The sequence below is a fragment of the Heterodontus francisci genome, chromosome 32, assembly GCF_036365525.1.
Source record: "Heterodontus francisci isolate sHetFra1 chromosome 32, sHetFra1.hap1, whole genome shotgun sequence".
Classification (NCBI taxonomy): Eukaryota; Metazoa; Chordata; class Chondrichthyes; order Heterodontiformes; family Heterodontidae; genus Heterodontus; species Heterodontus francisci.
This window is the reverse complement of record NC_090402.1, coordinates 7,333,442-7,353,320: the sequence shown is the minus strand read 5'-3', so window position 1 is coordinate 7,353,320 and position 19,879 is coordinate 7,333,442. Positions and strand designations below refer to the sequence as shown.

Sequence of the window (19,879 nt, the reverse complement as noted above, 5' to 3'; positions counted from 1 at the left end):
CCCCTTAACCTTCTAGATTCTGGCGAAAACGGGCCTAATTTGTGTAATCTCTCCTCGTAACTTAACCCCTGTAGTCCAGGTATAATTCTTATAAACCTACGTTGCAGGTTTTAATCTGTTTAGTAGCTGGAAGGACTCCATTAAAACTCATTACATGCTTTTGATATGCAGGTTAAAATGTCAGCCTCCCTGGAGACTGAAATGTATGTCCTGAAAAATACGAATGAAACACTGTATTAATAAGTCATTAAAGCCTCTATTAAGTAGAGGCACATGAAGCTGAATCTGCCCTTTGTCCACAGATTATCTAAATTACAAATGCTTTTGTTAGAGGGTACAGTATTTTTATCTGGAACATTACAGAGCCATTTTCAAGCGTGGGATCTGCGAGATTTGTGTGGTCAATGACCTGTCTGAAAAGAAATACATCCTGGCATCTAACATAATTCTTTGTCTACCAATTTTATATGCATACCTCTACTCCCATTACCTTTGTCCAGCTTGAATAGTCTGTCCCACTCGACTAAATACAATCTCCCTATCATTTTTAATATCAAAATCATATATCCTCTAAGCCTGCATTTCTTTAAAGTGGATAAACCCAACTCATGAAGCCCTGAGGCTATTTACTGCTTAGTTGTCTTCTGCTCCTCCTCTCGAGTGTCAATGTTCTTCGTTGTGTGCAAAGACAAAACTGGATTCAATATATCATGAAAGTATTTCCAACAGTGGCTTCACTTCCTGTCCCATTCCTTTACTACTTGATTCTCCCAAGAATTTGTTGTTTGCCGCCGTCTCTTCGTCCTCTACATACTGCCTCTTGGCGATGTCATCCAAAAACATGGGATTGGACTCCTCATGTATGCTGATGATATTCCTCCTTGATCACCGTATCATGTTTAACCAGACTGATCATAACTGTGGCATTCTATTTAACCCGAAGATCGGCTTGCAATCCCATATCTTCTCCATCACAAGTGCTGCCTCTCCAGCATTGCCCATCTCTGCCCCATCTGTTGCCAAAACCCTCACCTGTGTCTTTGAATAGTCAAGCCTTGAGGTGACAATGGAATCCTGGCCACCCTCCCATTTTGTATTTTGTGTAAAACTTCAGCTCATCCAAAACTTTCAGCCTGCATCCTATCCTGCACCAAGCCCTGCTCATCCATCACTCATGTGCTCGCTGACCTACCTTGGGTCCTGATCTCCCAACTCCTCAAATTTAAAATTCTCATCCTAGTGTCTAAATCTCTGGAAATCTGAAATTAAATCAGAATGTACTGGAAACACACAGGTCAGGCAGCATCTGCGGAGAGAAAGATACGGTTACTGTTTTGGGTCAGTGACCTTTTTTTAGACAGTGTATTCTGCTCTTGAATTCTTGGGCAGCCAGATTTACCATAATCTTTTGTGTTCCTGTACATTTCTATGGATCTGTCTATTCTCAGTGGATTTCACTGATGACTCCATGTTTGTATCAATTTTGTTACAATTCTGATGCATAAGAGCACCATTTCAGATTTGTTGGGCATGCAATTTGTTTTTATATCCACTGTTCTCTTATTTTGTAGACTCTTTCTTGCAGTAGCACTCTCTCCAGTTAGGTGGGTGCACTTTATGGGCTAGGGTGGCAATCCATGCCACTCAACCATTTGTACCAAATTACTCAATTCAGTTAGGTGGGCTGAACAGCATTTGGCTTTCCCTGAATCCAAGACTGAGTAATTCACTATCCAATCTGAGAACAGAATAGTTCATTGGATTCAATTCAACATCCACCCTCCACCACCAGTGCACTGTTGGGTGCATTATAGCAACTCGCCAGCCAAGGTTACTTTGACAGCACATCCCTCCCCTGACCTCTGCCACCAAGAAGAATAAGAGCAGCAATGTTGGGAGATCACCATTCCTTCATCACCACTGGGTCAGAATCCTGGAATTTCCTACCTGGCACCATTGTGAGCAACCATCGCCACAAAAGCTGCAGCAGTTTGAGAAGAAGCCCACCATCACGTTCTTGGCAACTAGGGATGGGTAATAAATGCGATCTTGCCTACATTGTCCACCTTACCTTTTGCGTTGGAGCGAATGCAATTCGAGCAACAAAATCGGATGAGCTCGGATAGTACTGCTGCACTTGTAGGAGGTTGCAATATTGGTGTGGCTTGTTTACGTATGCAGGGCTGGATTTTATGGGCCCCCCTGAGGCAGGGCTGGAGGTGGTGGTGGGGTGCCCCCTGTCGTGGAGAGGACCTCCGCTGGGAACCAGTTTACCCCCACCCTAGACTGCACGATCATCCCCTCCCCGCCCCCCCCGCAAACCTCCCCCTCACCAGGTCCTTCCATACTAGCCCTAGCAACCCCGCCTCACTCTCCGCTCCCGGTGGTACTGCTGAACTGCCAGCCCTCTGATTGGCTGGCAGCTCTTGGAGGCAGGCTCCTGGTCTTTAAGGGGATGGGGATCCTGGCTCGTGAAACTTAGATGTAAAAAGACTGGAGAATCGCTCTTGGGGGGGGTGGGGGGGCGGCGTGGGAGGTGGTCGCCAAAAGGCCACAGTAAGCTCTCCCTGCGTTTTCAGCCCAGCGTCAGGAGCCCCGCCTCCTCCACAAAATCCATTCCGCAGTTTCTATCACAAATACAGACCGAGAAAAATGTTTTCTGGATCTACATGCAGATGAAGACATTTATCTCCTGTTTCTGTAGATACCATTTGGCACAAAATCCAACTGTTTATGCTGCATGAATATGCTACCGTCAATAACCTGTGTAATAGCACATCAGTGATATTTGCAGTTTGTTTTTTGTTTTCAGGTTAAGCTGCAGCGTAGCTCTCAGGATAAAGACCAGGCTGGACAAGATGATCCAGAGGACATGATCACCGTAGATGCAGTTGGTTGCTTTGATGAAGATGATGAAGAAGGGATGACTGAGGAGGATGACGACAGCGCTTCTGATTGTTTAAGTGATAGGGATTCTCAGCAGGTTTGTCAATACGCTGTCAGCATGGTTTGTATTTCCCTGCATTTGCACAAGTCCAAATAATTCTAATTGCTATATGATTTTAATGGAGACTACAAATATTACACAACTTTATTTTTACAAAGTATCTCCTGACAACGCAGCTGCCCACTGACATCGGAGCGCTCCAAGCTGCACACATGCAAAAATGGTCTCCTGAGCTTAGTGAGATTCTGCGCTTGCGCAGCCTACGTCTCGCCAGGACTAACTGCCGCATGCGCAGGAAGACACTCTAGCCCCTTGGCTCCTCACTTCCCCCCCCCCCCCCACCCCCCATACACCCTCCAGGCCGCTCACTCCTCGCTCCGCCACCCTGCTCTACGGCCACTTGCTCCCCCCCCATCCTGTTCTCCGGCTGCCCCCCCAATCCCGCTTTCAGTTTGCTCACTCCACCTCCCACCTTTAGATGCTAGCTGTAGGCCGTGCCACTTCCCTCCTCTTGGCCACTCGCTCCGACGTTCGATGTTTCCTCACTGCGCCGCCTGAAGAAGCAAGATGGGCTGCGAGGGGTGTCGGGGCAGCGTAGGAGTAAGTGGCACATCCTAGAGCTAGTATCTGGAGAGATGGGGGAGGGGGGCAGCGGGGAGCGAGCGGCCAGAGAACGGAATGACACTGAAACCTCGCTGAATTACGGAGGGTGTGCAGCATTGTCAGAGGTGCTGTCCTTTTGATAAGACTTTAAACAGCGCATTGTTCTCCGAGTAGCAACCAAAAAATGTCCATTGTGTGCTGCCATATTTGATTATGAAACGACAGTCACTGCTCCTAAAGTAATTCACTTCAGATGAATTAAGATGACTAGGTACTATATAACTGGCGCATGCGCGGGAGGGAATGGGGGGCTGTTGGGGGTGGGATGGAGGCGGCGATGGCAACCTTTGAGGGGATTTTTGGGTTGAAGTTGTTTTTCTGTGATAAATTGAGCAGCGCCATCTTTAATCCTGGCAGCTGCCTGAATGTCGCAGACATGAGATTTCAGTGGAACAGGCTGCATTTGCACATGTACTAGTACTGCACCACCTAGTGGTTATGTTGTCAGCAAATGCAGCCTTATTTTTAACTACTGCTGGATTTTGCATTTTGTATTCCCTTGGTCCATTTGGTCCTTAAGACTGTTTTAACTGTGATGAAATGTCTTCACAGTTACATTAGTGTGCTATTCCGTTGATCCGTTTTTATTTTTGAAAATTAAGCACCTCTCCTACAACAACATGCATTTATATAGCACTTTTAACTTAGTAAAACATCCCAAGACACTTCAAGGAGGTATCAAACAGAATTTGACGCTTAGCCACATAAGGGGTTACTAGGACAGGTCACCAAACGCTTGGTCTAGGAGGTAGGTTTTAAGGACTGTCTTAATGGAAGCGATTTAGGGAGGGAATTCCAGAGCTTAGGGCCCATGCATGTGAAGGCACGGCCGCCCGTGCTGGCGCGAAGATAATTGGGAATGCTCAAGAGGCCGAAATTGAAAGAAAGCAGCGATTTCAGGAGGGTTGCAGAGTGGGAGGGGCTGGGTTCTGGAAGAATTTGAAAACAAGGGTGAGAATTTTACAATCGCAGTGTTGCTAGACAAAGAGCCAATGTGGGTTAGCGAGCTCAGAGGTGGAAGCTGTGTGGTAGTCTAATTTAAAACTTATCCTTGGGGAGAAAAGGAAGTGCAGAGCTATCATACGAGTTTTTAAAATAACGAAAGGTATAAGGTTGAAATTAGTAAACTGTTCAATTTTGGACGTGATCATGGGGTAAAAAAACACGTACAAAATTTACAACTTCCTGAGCAAGGTTAGAAATTGGAAAAAATATACCCAAAGGATGACGAAAATAATGAGTAGTCACTCCTGAGGTGGTAGTTTATTGGGGACCAATTAATGCCTTGTGAAAAGGAACAGAATTGATAAGAGCAGGGGGATTATAGAGGGATTGCTAACTGATCTTTTTTTAAGGGAGGTAGGAGAAGGAACTTAATGTCCCTTAAATAGGGGATCAAAAGATTGTCTGGGAGGGTTATCTGTGATGGAATGTCCTTAAGGGCGGCGCAGTGGTTAGCACTGCAGCCTCACCGCTCCAATGACCCGGGTTCAATTCTGGGTACTGCCTGTGTGGAGTTTGCAAGTTCTCCCTGTGTCTGCGTGGGTTTCCTCCGGGTGCTCCGGTTTCCTCCCACATGCCAAAGACTTGCAGGTTGATAGGTAAATTGGCCATTATAAATTGCAAGTATAGGTAGGTGGTAGGGAAATATAGGGACAGGTGGGGACGTGGTAGGAATATGGAATTAGTGTAGGATTAGTATAAATGGGTGGTTGATGGTCGGCACAGACTCGGTGGGCCGAAGGGCCTGTTTCAGTGCTGTATCTCTAAACTAAACTAAACTAAGTGGACTCTGGGTGGACTGAGCTTGATGGGATGAATAGCCTTTTTTGACTGGATTTTGTTAATTACTTGGCTTTTCTGAAACGGCATGGAGTTTTACAACCTCTTGAGTAAAGTTTTAGCAAGGGGAGGAAAAAGTAAACGTATGCTTTGTACATTTAGGCTTTACTGTCAGAGTTTGAGAAGGAGCCATACGACGCAGAGGCTGTGTATGGTGAGTACCAAAGAAGTAAGCTAATATATTTCAGTCTGCTTTTTTTCATCAAAACCTATTCAATTTTCCCAAATAAAACATTAAAGAATTTAATGATAATCTGCCAGTAAAATAACTTGGTGTCAGCCTGTGATTTATTGAGAATTTTAATTAGAATAGCTGGATTGACTTAGTAACAACCATTTGCATTTATATAGCGCCTCTAATGTCCCAAGGCACTTCACAGAAACGTAATTGGACAAAGATTGACACTGAGCCAAAGGAGATATTCGGATGTGTGACTTAGAAACTTAGTTAGAGAGATGGTCTTAAAGGAAGAGAGAAAGGCAAAAAGGTTCAGGAAGGGAATTCCATAACTTGGGGCCTAGACAGCTGAAGGCACAGCCGCCAATGGTTAGAGACCAGAGTTTGAGGAATGCAGAATTCTCAGAAGGTTGTAGGGCTGAAGGAGGTTACAGAGATGTGGAGGAGTGAGGCAATAGAGGTATTTGACCACAAGGATGAGAATTTTAAATTTAAGCCATTGTAGGTCAGCATCTGCAGAGGTGATGGTTGTAAGGCACACGGTGTGGGCTAGGTTATGGGTAGCAGAGTTTTAGTTTAGCTCATGTTAATGGACGATGCAAAGTGGGAGGCTGGTTTGGGGAGCATTGGAATAGGCACATCGAGAGGTCGCAAACATGAATGAGCAATTCAGCAGCAGATGGGTGAAGGTCGGGGTGGAGACAGGCAATGTTGCTGAGGTGGAAGTAGTCGTAGTGATGAAGAGGTTAGAGGGTCCAAAGCTCAGCTCAGGGTCAATTAGGGCACCGAGGTTACAGACAGTCTGTTTCAGTCTGAGACGGTGGCTAGGAGTTGGTGCAGGGGTGTGGGGGATTGCGGGATGGAATCGGTGATGACAACGTAGCTTGTGTTGGGGGCCTAAGCCAGTGGCAATGAAAGGGGTGAGGACGCCAGATTTAAAAGGGAGGGGAGGGAACCGTTAACTAACACAGCATGGAGGCCCGGAAGGGAAATTGGGTGGTCAGTTTAGTAGGATTAAGGTTGAGAGAGCAACTAGGTCTTGTGGACAGGATATACCTGTTGTGGACATGAAGGGAAATGAGAAGGAAGCTAGGTGCAGAGTTACTGTAGCACAGGGGTTATGTCACTGGACTATTGATCCAGGGGCCTGAATTAATGAGTCAGAGAAATGGGTTCGGATCCCACCACGGCACTTGGGGAATTTAATTTCAGTTAATTAAATTTTTTTTAATATCTGGAATAAAAAGGTAGTATCAATAATGGTGACCCAGTAACTACTGGATTGTCGTAAAAACCCACCTGGTTCGCTACCGTCCTTTAGGAAAGGAAATCTACCGTCCTTACCCGGTCGGGCCTGTATGTGACTGCAGACCCACAGCAATGCGGTGACTCTTCACTGCCCTCTGAAATGGTCTAGCAAGCCACTCAATTGTACCAAACCACTACTACTAACATGTCACTACAGGAGTCCCTTCATCACAAGGACATCTCAAGAAGTTGCTCACAATCACTTTCTCAAGGGAAATTGGGGATGGGTATTAAATGCTGGCCTTGCCAGTGATGCCAACATTCCATGAATGTATTTAAAAACTAGAGAAAGAGAACAAGGGTAGGGAAAGCTTACCTTAGTGGACAAGGGGGATGGAAGGATGCAGTGGAGGCAACTGAATTGTTGGTCTCAATCTTGATGACAGAAGTCTGTGAGCTCGTCACACTTGGAGGAGGCAGAGGAGAGAGCTTAAAGAAGATGGTTAGTAACAAAAAAGCTAGTGATTTATCTTGTCTGAGTCTCCCTTAAACTTCTCCCAATGTTTGTTGCTAAGGGAATTGGGATTTTGAAACACTTGTTTGTGTATTGCTTGCTCTAAGATGCTTGTTCCTAGGAGACTGTTGTGCACTGTGATTGACATCAGTGGTTTAAAATGGTCAAGTGTTCATTCTAATTCTGTCACCAACATTTTTTTCGTTTAAAAAACAAACTTGATGACAAACTTGCTAAGCAAAATGATTTGCATGGAGGCCATAGGATGCAACTGCCCTCAGATTTGTTCATTGTTATTAGCAATTCATTAGTCTCCCTTAGCAGAATGATGGACTTATAATATACTGAGCACTAATGTCGTGGAGGAAGAGGAGGCATTGTCAGCTTAATATAAAGAGAAACAAATTCTGCCTGGTTTGATTGGTGATCTGTGATTACCTTATGCAGTCAGTGTGCAGAGTAGGAATAGTCCATTTATTAAGAGGGGAAGGAAAAAGTAGCAGTGTACTGCTTGTTCTAAGTATACCTTACCCATATCTACATTCTTTTAAAAAGAAAAATGATTTTCAAAAATCCCTTTTTTTAAAAAAAAACTTCTATTTTTTTTCCCCTCCAAGTTTCCCAGTCCAAGCTTCTCGGGTGACATCACTGATTGAGTAGACATGCCTGCATTCTGCAATGCCTGTATTCATCTAAATAGGGTCACAGCTTTGAGCCGATCTAAGATAGATCCAGGACTACCCAGTTCCAAATGCCTGCATGAATGTCTGGTTGCACAGCATCCTGTAGTACACACTGCTATTGTGCTGCCCATTTCAGCCTTCATCACCCTCTAATACAATGCAGTTGGTGAGATTTTCCTGGAACCACCAACCACTTAGGAACAGGAGTCAGCCATTCATCCCCTCGAGCCTGTTCCATTACAGTTCAATTAGATCATGACTGATCTGAACCTCAACTCCATTTCCCAGCTTTGATTCATATCCCTTGATACCCCTTACCTAACAAAAATCTATTGATTTCAGCCTTGAAAATTTCAGTTGACCCACAGCCTGCTGGGACGGGGGTGAGAGTTCCAGATTTCCCACTACCCTTTGTGTGAAAAAATGTCTCCTGAGTTTGCTCCCAAATGGCCTAGTTGTAGTTTTAAGATTACAACTACCTGTTCCAGATATCTCCACCAGAGGAAATTGTCTAACGAGCCTATCGAATTGTTTAAATGTTTTAAACACTTGGATTAGATCACCTTTCAACCATATAAACTCCAGGGAACACAGAAGAAGTTAATGCAACCTAGCCTCATAATTTAACCCTTTCAGCCCTGGTATCAAAGCTTCATCTTTGTCTTTTACCTTTGCTCATCCTCCATAAGCTAATCATCTTCAGGACCCCAAATTTATCTGAGTACATGTTTAAAGAAAAAGCTAATTGTTTTGGCTTGGAGAGTTTATCAGTGAAAATAATGGTTTAGCTTAATGATCGCTGCTGGACCCACGGTCAATCAGTTCACACTGCACAACAGAACTTTTGGAAACAAGTTTGAGTGAGGCTTTTCTTTTAAAGTTCAATTTTCTTTTTCCTAATTGGATTGCCTTTACTTTAGTTAGAACTATTTTGTTCACAAACATTAGATCCCAGATCTGAAAAGTTATTCTCATTACTTAACCCACTCTATGCACCTAGTTTGTATCTGCTTAGTGCAGATGACTAAACTAGTTCCTATAACATAACTATATGTATCCAGACTCATTGCTATGGCTTTCCATTATGGTGTCATTACAAAGCTTTCCTCTCACAAAAGCACCTTCATATATCTCTGAATTCTGGAAGGTGATTTCTGCTTTGTGCACATAGTCATCAATCTTTAAAAAGCTAATCACGCTGACTGAGGCCGAGAGCCAAGTTTCTGTTAACTCTTATACAGCTGACTTTTTTGTTTTAAACAAAATTCTTGTATGCATTTCCTTTTTTTGCTTTTGATTTGTATGTTTTGATGAGAAGGGCACATTCAATGTAACATACAGTGATCGTCTTGGTTCCCCTCCCCTCCACAGGCCAGGAATTTGTGATCCCTGTGACCGGTTTCCTCTGCAAGCTGTGTCACAAATTCTACCATTCTGAGTCCACTGCCAGATTTACCCACTGCAAGTCACTGATGCATTTTCAGAACTTTCAGGTTAGATGGTTGTTCCATGATGTGGCTTGTGTTTCATTCTCTCCATCTCTCCTCAGCACCTTGTTTTTCTATCTTTCTCTTCTCACCTTACCTCTCTCCTTCACTCTTTAACCTTCATTTATACCAGACTTCTTTTCCCTACCAACTTAACCTCTCCTCTTACAAGTCCTTGCTACCCATCTCTCTCCCTCTCCCCACACACCACTCCCTTCTCCACCATCCCGCCCCCCTCCACCCAAAACTCCCAACCTGCTCCACCACTATCCTTTTGTATCTTTCTCGTTCACCGTGGTTTTTCTCTTCTAATTCTGGTGTTTGGTGTTGTCTCAGACTTGCTTTAAAGTCCCTTCTTCTACTGAATGTAGTTCAATTATCGTGGAAACAACTAGGATTTTTCCAATTTAAGCAAAAATGCCCTGATCTTTTCATCCTTTGCTGCTGTTTGATATAAAGTTGATCACATATATTTGTTGGAAACTTGTACCATATTTCTTCAAGTTTTGCCCTATTCAGTGTACCTCTACTCATTGACAGGTCAACATGACCATGAGGTTATTTAGATTTTCTCTTCCTCTCCGCTCCTTCCCTCAATTGACTTGGCAATCCTGAATAGTTTGGAAATGAGCAGTCTTAGGTTTAGATACCAAACAAACTGGAAAGGAATAACATGTTTCCAGCAATTTCAGTTGAACTCCGTAAAAGACTTGAATCAACAGGGAAAGCTGTCAGATTTGAGACGGAAATGGTGTTGCTCAGAGAGGCTATGGGAGCAGAGTGGGAAATTTTTAAAAAAAAGTTGCATCAAAGGAGATTTTGAGTTTGGGTTTGAGGTACATTGTTTGGGCAAACAAGGTTAGCTCTGCTTTGTATCTGTACTTACGCCAAGACCTTGGAGGTACTTAAAGCTGTTGCTGATTGCGAAGGGATTCCCCCTCAGTAAAAAATGATTATGATGAATTACTGATGACCTTTTGAAGAAAAATTGGAGCAAGTCTGTGACCCATTATGCATTCACCTTTTAATGAACTGTCTGTGTTGATGTTGGTTTACATTGTGGGTTTTGTGCCATTTGTTCCACATTTGACGTATCTTTGGATATATTATTGCTGTCTAATAGTCACCTGTCCCACGTTAATTCATCTTTCATTTCAATGCTCTCGTCTAGCTTGTAGTCTGTACTTTCACAGTTTGTTGTGCAGGAGCGCTTAGTCACTTTCTTTACCTGCTAATCCGTGTGGTTTCACATTTCTCTTCATTTCAACTTGACATTACAGCATTATCTCTCCTGACATGTTAATCGTTCTACAGAAAGTAATTAAGCAAAAAGTTATGTTGTCAATTTTACATTTCAATTCAGGGCTGACTTGTTGCTTCTACCCCTAAAGCATGCTTCCCAAAACTAGGGAAGACTCCACAAATACAAGTGGAGTAGACTCAGGATTTGAATACTCAAATTTTTGTTTGTGTCCCTGTCGTGTAAGTGTACGGTGCTTTCAAGACTCTTAAGCCAAGCAGTGAAAGATGACTTGTACTAATGCGTTTGACCACCGCCACCCTGCCCCCCCCCCCAGTCCCTCAACCCCCACCACTCCACCCCCAGTTGTTTGCAGGTCAAACAAATGTAGCTTATTCATAAAAATTTTTAAGTAAACTTGTTACCCAGACATGAGGTGGGTTGATTATCGGCCTTAAAGCTACATAACTTGCTTCTACTCGTCCATATTTTTTTTTAAAAGTCACGGTGTAGTTCTGTTTTGGTGGTGCAGTTCCACACCACGTCCTATGTTTGTAAACTTTCATATGCCATTGAGGTCGATGGGAACAGTGTTTTTAAAAAAACATATATATTTTCACTTCATTATTAGCTTGCTCTCATAGGCTCAAAAATTCAGATCAAAACCTAACTAGAGAAAAAAGTTCTTCAGCTTTTTCTGATTTCTTAATCTTGCTAGATCACAGGTGCTCAAATAGCATCGCTGAGAACAATGGTTGGGTTGAGCTTTGGATGAATCTTGTCTCAAGTCATTGGTGATAGTACTGCAGTCTGTACTTTCACTGTGATGCTGCTGATAGTCCACTGTGTTCACTTCGTGCTGGGGTCATTGGAGGGGTACCTTTTTTTCATAAATATTTTTCGAGACATATGCCAGGTTAGAAGTAGCCGCCTTCAGAGTCAGTTATGAAACAAGCCAGAAAGGCAGGAATAAAAACAGAAAATGCTGGAAATACTCAGCAGGTCTGGCAGCTTCTGTAGAGAGAGAAACAGAGTTAACATTTCAGCTCTGTGACCTTTCATCAGAAGTTTTTCTTTCCACAGATGCTGCCAGACCTGCTGAGTATTTTCAGCATTTTCTGTTTTTATTTGTTTTCCAGCATCCACAGTATTTTGGTTTTTTAGAAAGACAGGAAGTTGGATTGCTACATGTTTTAAGCAGTTTTATCATGGATCTGTTCCTGTAAAGGCAGCTAACTTTTGATATTTGGACACAAACTCCCAATAGATCCAGAATGCATTTTGTGGGTTTCGCTGCTTGCAACTGTTTTTTTTTTTGAGGGTCTAGGAAGATAGTGGCATCATGGAAGAACTCAACCAACCCCACATTTTGGTTGCCAGTTGGTGAAATGTGTCCTTTAACATATTCAGTACAAATCACTCTGCTCTTCCAATACCACCTACACCTGTAGAATTAGAGTTCAGGTCTATTTCTGTGAAGGTCCCTATGAAACAAAATCAGCATCCAGTCATATTTGAATGCTTATCTTCTGGCTTTGCTGATCACATCTTCTACATGGTTAAAGCACTAAGCAGCACCTGGGCAGACTCTTCATAGGTGCAAGTTAGAATAGAAGGATGTGATGATGTAGTCTTAGCCAGTACTGCACTTCAGCTGGAATAAAACTGGGAGTTAATTGATAGAGGTGTTTAAAATCATAAAGGGTTTAGATAGATTAAATAAAAAGGAACTGTTTCCAATTTCTGAAGGGTTGGTAACCAGAGAGTACATAATTTAAGGTAATTGGCAAAAGAGCCAGAGGCGACTGAGAAATTTTTTATGCAAGGAGTGATTAGAATGTGGAATGCACTGCCTGAAAGGGCAGTGGATACAGATTCGATAGCAAATAGCTTTCAAACAGGAATTAGATAGATACATACTTGAAGGAGAAAAAAATTGCAGGGATATGGGGCAAAAGAGGGGGAGTGAGACTACCTGGATTGCGCTTCAAAAGAGCAGGCGCAGTCTCAGTGGGCCAAGTGGCCGGCTACACTGCACTATTCAGTCATTCTAAATATTCTCGGCTATAAAATTTTCAGGACAGATAAGATTTTCAGAAGGAATAAAAGGAGTGAGGAGGTTTGGCTTTATTAATGAAGTACATGATTCCAGTCAAAGAAAAATATATTTATTGGTAGTGGTATTCAGATGGAGTCTGTCAGGGTTGGGTGTAAGAGATACGCTATCAAATTCTTCTTCTTCTTTGGCCTCCGGGACATTATCAAACAAAAATTGACAGCGAGCCACATGAACTATTAGGACAGGTGAGCAAACGCTTGACCAATGAGGTGTATTTTCAGGAGTGTGTTAAAGGAGGAGAGGAAGGTAGAGAGGTGTAGGGAGGGAATTCCAAAGTTTAGGGTTTAGGCAGCTGAAAGCATGGTTGCCAGTGGTGCAGCAATTAAAATGGGATGTGCAAAATGCCAGAATTAGAGGAACATGGCGATCTTTGAGGGTTCTATGAGAGGAGGAGGTTAGAGATAGGATGAAGCAAGGCCATGGTGCAATTTGAAGTACTCCGAAATACTATATAGATGTAGCTAAGGATTCGCGGGATGAGTTAGTGGGCTACTGTGTTTGATGCGTGGATGTCACCTGCTGACATTGAAGTTCATCTTGTAACGAGTTGTGCCACTGAGCTTGTAAGATTCAGGATCCTTCCCAGGTAATTGATTGTGATGCTGGGTAAGGGGCTGAGCAGAAACTGAATAGTTGCCTACAAAGTGGAATGGAAAATTGAGTGACAAGTAACATTCTCATTCAGTTACAAGGCAGCACAAGATTTGGGAGCAGATCACTTGCCCGTGTATTCTGCCAGGGAAAGGCATAGCATTGGCACTTAAAAGGGAAGGTGATGCTTTTTATAAATTTAAGTGCTCCAATCAGCAAACAAAACTAATATTGATTTGACTGGAAGTATGTATTTTGTTACTGTGACTCACAAAGGTTTGGTGCCTTTGCCTATTTTTTTTTTGTGTTTTCTTTGTTAAAACAGAGTTACAAAGCACAAAGAGCCCAAGATTATTTATCTGCCTCTGCTCAAGAGCCAGCTGCTTCCGGGGTGAGCAGCCTTGGTTCGACAGATGATCACAAGCCAGCAGGTGGGAAGCAGGCAGAGACTGATGAAAATTCTCCTGAGGCCACTGCCAGCAAGCCTGAATCGGGGGAGGCGAGTTCCAAACCTGAGGTCCAGGCTCCTGCACAGTCGGGTGATGACACCATTCCCTGTGTGGACGATGGCAGCAAAGGCGAGGACAGCGCTTCCTGCTCGCAGAGTCTCCAGCTCGAGAACCCAAGTGACACAGCTGCAGTGATCTCCGATAGTGATTGCAAATTAAAAGTCGACCCTCTCTCAAACGATGAGGCACCAAGCAGTCCCAAGGAGGTGGCGGAAGGGGCGGCTGATCCTGATAAGTGTGAGGCGAGTTCTGCTGCTGGCAGTGAGGCAGCAGACAATGACCAGGATGGGAATGAGGCAGCAGACAATGACCAGGATGGGAATGAAGATTGCGACCTGAGCTTAACCAAGGCTGAGGAGCCCAGCGAGGCAGAGGATGGTGAGGAAGAGTCCCTGGCTGATGGCTGCCTGGCAGAGAAGGAATGTGAGGAGGCGAATGTCAAAGGTGAAGAAAATGAGGCGGAGCTTGAGGGTGACACCGGGCACCTGGGACGCAATGCCCCCAAAACAAGATCCGGGAGGGCAGCTAGAGGCCGCCGTGCCTCCTCAAGACGGAAGAAGTAAAATAAAGATCCAAATCCTCCTTTATTCTAGGGTAAATTATACCACAGTTGGGCTAAATCTGGTTTTGCCACTATGTTAGATTCACAGTGGGCAGTCTATGAGTGGTTATGTATTTTTCTTTCATCAGTGAGGGAAGAATCATGTACGAGTCCACTGCTGATTATTAACTGTAGCGTCCCAATGCAGTACCTGTTCAAAAATATTTTACCACCCTCTTACAGGTTATAAAGTAGAGGCAACTGCGGTGCTCCAAAGATTTTAGTATTGCAACTTAGAGCATTCGCCTTCAGTGTTTTGTTTTGGAACTAACATCACTGCAGTCTTTACTTCATGTACTGCAACTGGGTGATATCATCTGTTTGAACACTGTCCCTTCACCGCTGACACTTGAACCTTGCATATTGTAAAAAAAAAAATTCCTTATAGGCTTGAGACCCTATCTTATAAAATAAAACCCCATTTCAAATTGGTAATCAGTTATGGAAGATATGAAGGTATTGAGATATCGCAGGGCAGAGTGGAGTTGCCCCTCCTTGGAGCTTTTTGTTGTGTGATCATTGCATTGCAACCTTGTTACTGGGTGCGAAATAGAAAATTGAACCATTTCTCAGGACCTTGCTAAGTGTTTATCACTTAGAAATAACTGTATATGCACCTCACTTGGTGTAAGATAGACAACTGTGATTTTCACACTGAGCAATGAAAGATCATCTGCACAGTGTGCGAGTTGCACACATGCATTGACAGATCTTAAAAACATAATGTAGCATACACGGATGTACCTACACAGGTTGTTAGGCAATTGCAAACTCGAACAGCCATCTGCCCTTTCTTTGGGGTTGTGGGGATGGGGGGGGCAGTGAGAACTGGGTGGAGGTTTAGGGGGTGGGGGTCACTAAATTGGCAGACCGTGTGGAAAGTAAGTCCTGTAAAAGAGTGTCCCAGCTTCTGTGCTTGAGGAATTGGTGAAGTGGAGTGGCTCAATGGATGTTTCTTTTGCATGGCTCGGATCAGCTGTAAATGGTTTAAAAGGAGGCCGCTAATGGGAAGTATGTTTTCCAAGAGACTCACTAAGTCTCCTTTCCAAGCATCAGTTCTTGGTATTGCATGATGTTACTAAATCACACGCAGTTCTTGCATTGACATCAGATACACAAACTGTTCAAACAAAACAGCCCCTTTATATAAAAAAAAAAAAATTGGGTTGTGGGTGATGCTAGCAAAGTCATATTTATTGACCATCCCTTGGTACTTGAAAATGCTCTCTTGAACAGCCAACAGTCCTTCTGCACATGTTCCCACAGTGCTGTTAGATGGGGGAGTTCCAGGACATTGAGCTAGTAATGGCGAAAGAATGGCAGTACAGGTCCAAGTCAGGATGGTGTTCACTTGACATTAGTACTCTTGTCTTTCTAGGTGGTTGTGTTTGCTAGGGGAGGGAGATGCTGTTCAACTAAGTTAGGTAAGTTGCTGCAGTGCATCCTGTAGGTGTAGTGTTGCCAGCTCTGGTTGGACATATTCCTGGTGGTGTCATCACATGATCTCCAACCACTCCATTCCCCCCCCCCCCACCCTCCTGCCACTGGCTGCCCAACACATCCAACCTTACAATGCATAGCCTTCCCAAGACTAGTTGGAAAGCGAGCAGACTCTCCTTTACCCAGTTGGGTGATTCTTGACTTAGTCAAGCACCTTATTTTTCCCCACCTCCAAATTTATGTAACTAATAAGCAAAAGTATTTGAAAAAAAATTATTTTTAAAAACACTTTTTTAATGCGTCTTTGATTTTTCTCCTAGATTGTTCATAGTTGTGTTCTGGAGATTCCAGAATAATCCTGGAGGGATGGCAACCCTATGTAAATAGTGCAAACTGCAGCCAAAGTGCAATGGTGGTAGAGGGTATGGATATTGATGGGTATGGCAGGGGGTGTTGATCAAATTGCTGCAGACAGGATTCTACCGTAATAATTTCAAAAGTGGCTTCCCAGACATGTTGAAAATTACACGTTTGAACGGGGAGGGAATCCTGCCATGCTGGGATTTGAACTCATATCTCCAGAGCCTTAGTCTGGGCCACTGGATTACTAGTCCAGTAACATTACCACTTTACCACTATGCTACCACCCTTGAGAAAATGAAACCACAAAGTGTGGTGGAGTTTTTGCTTTCCCTGACTTGGTTGAGGTGACCTGGCTGCCTCAAGCATTGGTCGCCCTGCTATCCACAATGGTTATCATAGCTTAGTCACTAGAACTTGTCTCGCAACAGTTTTCCCTTGTTTTCTCTGCATGTTGCTACTCACCAAGGGCAAATCAACAAGCTACCAGCCCATGGGCATTGGCCCAAATGTAGCTACTTAGCGGTGCTATGTGTTGAAACTCCAATCAACTGGCACCAATATAGTTTGCTTCAAACGTGACTGCTGTTTCTTGCTCTTTTTAAAATCCTGGAGAACTGATAACTACAGGAACATTTATTTATACAGGGTTAATAGTTGTGCACTGGACTAGCAACCCAGAGGTCACTGGTTCAAAACCCACTATGGACGGCTGTAAAATTGAATTTAATAAATCTGTGGATTGTATGCCAGAAAATAATTGTGGAAGTAAAAATGCTCAACTGGGGGCCTGCCATGCATTCCTAATCTGGCCTAAGCTGTGTGGTTGATTCTGAAGTAGCCCAGTAAGCTTTCTCTAGGGGGGCAAGCTGCCAGTCGTGATTCAGAAAGAAGGCTCACCACCACTACCTGATAGTGAGTTACAGATGGACAATAAGTGCAACCTCGCCCGGTGTCACCCACACATTGACCAGAATGTCATTGTTGTTGGAATGTGAAACTTGGCCAACAAGTTTCAGAATTCTTAATTCAATGAACTATAGATTGGTCATTTTAAATCAGGATTTGGCTGCACCTTGCCATTCAAATGCCAAGCCAGCTACCAGAGTGGCAAAGCATGGGTACTCTGGAACATTGGACCAGGATTAGGCCATTCAGCCTATTGAGCCTGTTCTGCCATTCAGTGCCATCATGGCTGATCATCCACTTCAATGCCTTTCTCCCCACACTATCCCCATATGCCTTTGTCATTGGTATTTAGAAATCTGTCAATTTCTGCTTTAAACATACTCACTGACTGTGCCAGCAGGACCAAGCTGCCCTTGGTCAGGGAAGCATGAACACTCCTCACCTGCCTGGCAGTGCAGCCTTTCACCAAAAAATAAACGGTTAGTGAATGTCAGCAGTCAAATGAGTAAAGCCCATGAACCTGATTTTATAATTAAGTAAACCCTCTGCGGGCAGTGATCAAACTTCATTTTAACAGGTTTAACACACCAAGGATGTCGCGTTAGGGGGGCGTGCAGCATAACATTATGGAGGCTCCATTTGTATGTCATCCCTGTTCCCCTCCCCCAGCTGGACTGCCCAGCCTACCCACACCAGCACTCACTAGGAGCAGGAGTAGACCATCTGGCCTGTTTCACCATTCAATAAGGTCATGGTTGATCTTCTACCTCAACTTCACTTTCCCACCCTATCCCTATATCCCTCGATTCCCTTAGTATCCAAAAATCTATTGCTCTTTGTCTTCAAAATACTCAATGACTGAGCATTCGGCACACTTCAGGGTAGAAATTCAGGTCGGAGATGGAAACTGGAACATTAGTTTCGACCACTCTAGGCATTCTCAGGTTAGAGCTTGTATGGGAGTCTCTAAATACTGCCTTAACCCCCACAGTGTGAAGAGTGAGATAGCTGTGTGAAAGTTTGGAGCCAAATTTCCCCATAGCCTATTTGATTTGTATGAGATCACACAAGTAGTGCCAAATAACAGATGGCTTTATTGTGTGGGACAAGAATTGACAGCAGCAAAGTTTAGGGCCTGTTCACTTGCCAAGGCTCCTCTATCCCCAACCTAGGTCTTAGCAGGACCATTTTTCCCCATCAAACAGCAGATTTGCATTTCATCTGTCTGGGAGGGATTAAAGCTGGTGAAAGGAATAGTATTTGCCTTGTGACAGTGCTACTTTTCAGCAGCACCCTACATTCCACATAGTTCACATGGCAGTCTGTGAAGCCACCATCAATGTCTGAGCATCTGCTATTTTTGATCTTCAAATCACTGCCTGGTATTAGTCATTTGAGAATCTAGTATCACTCATACTTTTGAATAGATTCAGTGTGCATAATCTCACAGTGCTGTCACCCTGTTTGAGTTGGGCTGTTCCTATTTAGAAGAAAAAAAGCAGATTCCTTTATACTCTTCCCAAGTCTAAATCCAGAGTGACCAAATGTTAATAACCTGTGGGTTTTTTCTGTTTTATATTCTTGCCGCATGGTCCAAATTTAATTCAAACCCAGGTGTCAGGCGGAGGAAATGTGTTCAAGTGAGCCACCCGGTTCCCAGTCAGATCTTCATTACATCTGTCAGGGATAGATTAAAACAAAGGTAAAAAGATGAAGACCTTAGCTTGCGGAGATCCACTCATGCAGTGATGGAACTAAAACAAGTACAGGGGAAAAATGGAGGAATCAATGGTATTTGTGCTGCGACTGGGATTTGTTCTCTTCCCTGAAGTCTCATAGCACACCTCATAATTACATCCTGTTAAGTTGCTTCTGCCGTTCTCAGTTGCATCATTCATTCTCGTTCAAGAGGTTAGAATAAACCCAACATGTTGTGAGGTGAATATATTCTTTTTACCCGTTTTATATGTATCCTTGACCGAGCTGATCTGTAAAATGCCGCAATAAATGCATCGTCATCAGCAGTTAACTCTCTTCATTCCTTACAATTCCTGGAGAAACGTGACATTTGGATTGAAGGAAAGGAATATTTTGGATGGACAGTGTTCAATGTATTTAGGGTAATGGGACATTTAAATGCTACCTTATTTTGGAGATCGATGTTCCTTTTACTGTTGAATACTTTTTTTTTAAAAAGTCATTCGTGTTGCTGTTTGTGAGTACTGTCATTTTTCCTTACTCTGAATAAAATACTGTATCCAGTGTAGTTTCAGAAACATGTTTGTTTTCAGTTGGTGATTGAATGGCCTGCAGAGAGGTTTTAGAAATAAAGGTTCAATCTTATACTGTTTGAAATAATTTTTAAATATATGTTAAGCATCTCTCACTAAAAGGACAGATGGTATTTTGGAAATGCTTCATGTTTGTGCACCCCTCAATTCAGGATTTTTTGCTGCTTAGTTACATCTGCACCCAGAACACTAGCTTCAGGCTAGAAGTTAACACCTATTGTCAATTTCAATCACTACCTCAACTGATGTTTCCACTA

The 19,879-nt window shown here is 43.4% G+C and overlaps 1 protein-coding gene across 6 annotated transcripts in view; it reads left to right on the top strand.

The window, feature by feature from the left end:
• ciz1a (cdkn1a interacting zinc finger protein 1a) overlaps positions 1-19,607 on the top strand; it is a 72,340-nt gene extending 52,733 nt beyond the window's left edge. For 4 of the 6 annotated variants that reach the window (XM_068012134.1, XM_068012137.1, XM_068012133.1 and 1 more), the window contains 4 exons: positions 2,813-2,983; positions 5,555-5,606; positions 9,447-9,568; positions 13,838-19,607. In XM_068012134.1, coding sequence (XP_067868235.1) covers positions 2,813-2,983; positions 5,555-5,606; positions 9,447-9,568; positions 13,838-14,584 — 1,092 coding nt within the window. In that variant the 3' untranslated portion in view covers positions 14,585-19,607. The remainder of the gene's footprint in view (positions 1-2,812; positions 2,984-5,554; positions 5,607-9,446; positions 9,569-13,837) is intronic. The other 2 variants (XM_068012138.1, XM_068012136.1) reach the window with 2 other exon arrangements.
• The last annotated feature ends 272 nt before the right edge of the window (positions 19,608-19,879 follow it).